General features: G+C 32.8%; 1 protein-coding gene across 2 annotated transcripts; it reads right to left on the bottom strand.

Moving 5' to 3' along the window:
- Positions 1-224: 224 nt before the first annotated feature.
- On the bottom strand, positions 225-3,856 carry LOC108982338 (CRAL-TRIO domain-containing protein C3H8.02-like). Of its 2 annotated transcripts, none has more exons than XM_018953678.2 (6): positions 3,626-3,856; positions 2,679-2,831; positions 2,187-2,333; positions 1,435-1,587; positions 757-879; positions 225-492 (listed from the first exon to the last, which is right to left on the bottom strand). In XM_018953678.2, exons 1-6 carry the CDS (start codon positions 3,752-3,754, stop codon positions 415-417), a joined length of 783 nt encoding a protein of 260 aa, XP_018809223.2. In that variant the 5' UTR covers positions 3,755-3,856; the 3' UTR covers positions 225-414. The 2 variants fall into 2 exon arrangements, with proteins under 2 accessions (XP_018809223.2, XP_018809225.2); XM_018953680.2 differs by having other exon boundaries at positions 2,679-2,853.
- Positions 3,857-5,217: the final 1,361 nt, after the last annotated feature.

A 5,217-nucleotide genomic window follows, 5' to 3' on the forward strand; every position in this document is an offset into this window, starting at 1 on the left:
GAGGCCATTCTTTGCTACCAAGTGGAAAGTATGCAGGTTTGGAAAATAAGAATCACCACATGAAAAAAATTTTGGACCCTTTTTCAAATAAAAAATTCTGTGATCCTTTTCAAATTCACCCCCTGCAGAACTTGCTGGACTTTTCTTTCCTGCCAATGCTGACACAAAAATCGCTCGATCTTAATCGAATCGCCCTCTGCTAACTGCTTTGGCAAGATCAATGCTGGTTAAAAGGATTTTTATTAATTCAATGCTGTTAGGCCTTCTTACATGTCATCTTCCACTTCATCCATGGAGAAATATTGCACAGCAAATGCTACAAAGAAAAGAACGAATTGTGTAATTGAATGCAGATTCTTATACCCAACAAGCCACGAGAGGTGCATGTAAACATTTCTATTTTGATAAGCGATTTCAGCCTCTAAAGCTAGACGGCACTGTCCTTTCTGTAAAATATTCCTTCCTGACAGTCTCCACAGAGCAAAACCTCACCTTCAAAAAGAAAATTGAAATATCATCACAATACATAAACAGGCATAAGTACCGAGGCGGAAAAAAATTGACGAGGTTCTAAACCCACAGCCAAAATGGCAATCTGATGGTAGTCTTTCAAGAATTAAATCAAAGTTGGTGAAGGTAGTATCCGACTGTATAATGAAGCATAAGAGTTCCCTTTCGGTATTAACTTAGATGAAGAAAATATGCCTAACTGCCCTTGGAAAAAACAAATGCACTAGTAGCATGATTATTCCATACCAGAGAAGCATATGATTTCATCAATGGCCTGGCAAGCTGCCAAATTGGCTTAAACACAAATGGTGCTTCCACAAAGAGGACTTGTCCCAATCGCTTTGGATAATAATAGTAACATACATCAAACTGTCAACAAAAGAAGAGGATTAAATCAACCGAGAATGTTCATAATACTACTTTCAAGTAATTATGCCACTACAGAAACACATATTTCAGATATATAAATATTCTATTTCTGTAGTGTATTGACAAAATTTAATAGAGGGTGAGGGGATTTCAGGTTTGAAAGCAATACAAAAAATGGATGTAATGGTTTCCTTTTGATTTGGACATTGAAACTGATCAAACATCTATTTGCCACCAACAGTAACAGCATCGAGCAGTGCTGGTGGGCATGAGTACTACGACTATTACAGAACATGAGAGAAACCACCAAACTAAGAACTTTGGAAGAACTAAATAGAGACACCATCTCTGCTCTTCTTCATAAATGGCATTTAGAATCAATATAAAATAACTCATCGGCTGAAATTGATACTTTTCTATTTTCATATGTTTGACCCTGGAGTTTAGTTCATTTGACGACATAATGCCAGCTACAGAGGCAAGAGAAACAACTCATGTATTTAAGCTCAAATCAACCCTCTAGAACATAATCAGCAGCTGGTGTGTAAAAGTTACCATAAACGTTAAAAACTTAAGATCTGCATTATCTGTACCAAAGCCCCGTAGATCAAATATTCCAAGTATGTCTTCTTTTCCAGTCGGCAGCTTATGCAATGCCTTCTCAATCATAAACACACACAGTTTCTCATCCTCTGCAGGATCCTGCATCTATAAGCAAATTGTTTTATGCTTTCGGTTAGAAACTCAAATTTATGCCTTAAAACCAAATGCATGGTCGAAAACATTTTATTATAGGAGTTTATAATTCAAGCAATATTTCTTTAGACTTCAGAATACCATATATGAAGAGAAAACTAGCGAATTATTCATCACACAGTCACATTTATGGTCATCCTAAGTTTTAGTCACCATAATTTGCAATAAATTGAAGATAATTTACGGGAAAGAGGTTTAAGTGGCATTATCTAAATTATGAACGGGGGAGACACCTCTATGGAAGATACATATTATTAAAGTATCCATCCCAGAGGTCAATTGTATTGTTAATGACTTCTGTTCTTGTAGCAAATCAAATATAGAATGCTTATGGAATCATATATACAGACACTCCAATAGAATTGCAAAATATTGGGCCTCTTTTTGAGTTCATAGAAAGTCTACCTCATTAGACCTCAATAAAATTCACAAGAACTTGGATTGTGGCAAATGACTGAATTCAATTTCTTAATATAAAAGCAAATTCAGCAGTTTTTCTTGTAAAACCCAATATTTGCAATAAAGGAGTGATACTTAAGTTTTAAACTTACTGCGGGAAAATGCTTGGAAGCCTCCACTATGAGCACAGGTCTGTCATTGACATCGAGAAAATCATGCACATAGGCCTTTCCAGTTTGAGCCACATTTTTCACCGACTCTTCAGACAATTCCGACACCTTGAATTCTTGACGCCATTTCTTAAACGGGTAGAAAGGAAAGGTGAAAAGGGCATAACTTTAATATGGTTTTTCATTCTTTGAATCAAACAAATCCTCCAATGAAAAATTCACATCTTTATAAGGAACCATTCATTTTTCCTTAAGCAACAACTGAGGATGTTTTTCAATGGCTTTTAAGAGGTGAAAAAATCATAGACAGAGCTTGAAAAACCAAAGAAATTAAAACCCATTTTTTGTTTTTAAAGAAACTGTCTCCTTGAATGCCTATGCAATTATTTCAGTCTCCATTTGCAAATGTCTATGCCCACAAACATATATTTATACATTTTAAAATTAATAATTTGGCAAGAATGTTAAGGATACAATGGCTTTAGTCAATTTTGCAACAGCATCTTCAACAGAAAACTTCCGGTCCTTCAGAAACCATAGGATCATATCTTCATCATCTCTTCCATTGTTGCCGACGGGAAGACTGTGGTATTCTTTTTGAAGCTTCTCTTTAACCTCCAAAACTAGCTGCATATTTAGATGCCATAGCCTATGATAAAAATTCAACTTCATTTACAAAGTGCAGAAACAGTCGAACACAATGCAATATCAGCAAAAAGCCATAACAATAATCCCAGTTAACCAGTTTTGGGCTCCATTTGGTCCTACCCTTCAGTTGTTGTCTCAGTCAGCATGAACGCCCACTAAAAAATCTATGCTTTTGGTATTGCTTACATATTATATATGCGTGTGTATATTTCTGAGCTACGGCTGATATTTTGAACCTCATATGAACCAAGCCAAATGGTTGTGTTCTTATTATTACTATCCTCAATTTTAAGTTCTTATTATTACTATCCTCAATTTTAAGTTCAAATAAGTTTAGTTGAAAGCCTGAATGATTGTTATTACTACCCTTCAGATTTAAGCTCGTACTTCACTTTTGGGACATTTTTTCAGCAACTAAAACCCTTTTATCCATTTTGTTGCTGCAAAAGCTTTAAAACAAAACAAAACAAAACAAAACCGAAAGAGAGAAAAAAAGTTTAATCTTTGTAAGTTTATTACATTTTGGTTTCTGGAAACTAAAAAAAAATTCATAATTCAGGATTTAGAATTCGAACATAATTTTTATTCCTACGTCTTTCTCTGCCAGCAAATGAGTCAATTGGGAACGTTATATAAAGAGATATACAGCAAAATGGTAATCCTTGGCTAAATGCATTCATAATTAAAATAACTGAACAAGCATTGCATAGATAATATGCCCAGTAAAAGATGGCCATAGAAAGCATTCAAAAAGAGGATTCAGGAGCAGAAACCTTGCGTGACTCTTTCGGGTCCAGCATACAGTTCTGAACACACAGCTTGCTAGTTCGAGTGGCTTTCATGGAAAATTTAAGCGGAGGGACAAGCGGGTGACGAAGGTTTTGACACAGACGAAACGCCATTGATTTTTCTTTGCCCTTTTTGATTGCTCTTCTTGATAACTGGAAATTTACTGCTTTTCGTGTCACAGAGTTCGGTTGGTGATAACTGATGACGATGTGTGATGCCCCACGGTGCTTATCCTAACTCCGAAGCCCCTAAAGCGACGCCGTTTTTATTTTTTTTTTCCCTTGTTTGTTTTTTCCTCTCTTTTTTTATTTTTTATTTTTTTAGTAAGGGGAGAAGAAATTGTCTCGTACCAAAATTGGTGAGTGAGATTTATTTCTCGGTCGGTTTGGATATCTAAGTGAGAAATCTATTAATAATAATGAGATGGTTTGTGGATAAAAGAGTAGTCAAATAATTTGAGTTAAAATTTTTATCGAATTTTAAAAAATGAGAGATAAAAAATTGAATAAAAATATTATAAAGTTAAAATATTATTAGTAAATAATTTTTTAATATTATTTTAATTTTAAGATTTAAAAAAATCAAATTATTTTTATATTTGAAAAATACTGCATCCATTGAGGATGCATCCCAAGCTACCGATTCCCATTTTATTTTTATTTTTTATTTAATTGTTAAGGAAGTATGTTTAAATGAGTTTGTATTTTTTTATGTTTAAATAGATTTAAAAATGCTTAAAAAACAAAACAAAATAAAAAAGTACATTTTGCACTTATGGTAAGAATCCTCGAGAGCCACTTTTGATAGCCTTAGTAGGTCCCTTTATGTTTTATATGAAACTTTAAAAAAATTATAATGATTAAGGGTAGGTTTAGAGAGTGAGATGAGAATTTTATGTTTTATTTTAAAGTTTAAAATATTATGTTTTAATATTATTATTGTTTTAGGATTTGAAAAAGGTGTATTGGGATTTGAAAAAATTGAATTGTTTATTATATTTTGTATGTAGATTTGAAAAAATGTGTAATGATAAGATAAGATGAGATGAGATGAAAATTTTATATTTTGTTTTGATTACCAAACCTGCCCAAAATGAAAAAATATGAAAGATAAACTGAAAAATGTTTGTGTTTTAGTAGTGTTTAAATGTTGAAATGAGATGATATAAGATAAAATGAAACCAATTGCGTATCCAAATGGGGCCTTAGAATATCTCAATATATATGTGAATAGGAGTGAAATGATTTGAGTTAAAAATATTTTATTTGGTTTTGGAAAATGAGAGATGAACTTTTTAATAAAATTTTATAAATTTATAATTTTTTAATATTATTTTTGTTTTGAAATTTGAAAAAGTAGTTTTATTTTTTACGTTTTGTTTGAAAGTTTAAAAAAGTTATAATAATTAGATTGTTGAAGACGTGTTTCAAGCCTTTTTACACGTGATCACCTACAACCAAAGAGTAAAGAGGCCTGAGGGTTCGACGGGACACCTCCGATGCCTAAGTCAGCCAATAATAATATGATTTCTCCGGTCAAAAATTTAGATCATATCATAATCATGTACCCGAATGCT

Source organism: Juglans regia, chromosome 9, assembly GCF_001411555.2.
Source record: "Juglans regia cultivar Chandler chromosome 9, Walnut 2.0, whole genome shotgun sequence".
Lineage (NCBI taxonomy): Eukaryota > Viridiplantae > Streptophyta > Magnoliopsida > Fagales > Juglandaceae > Juglans > Juglans regia.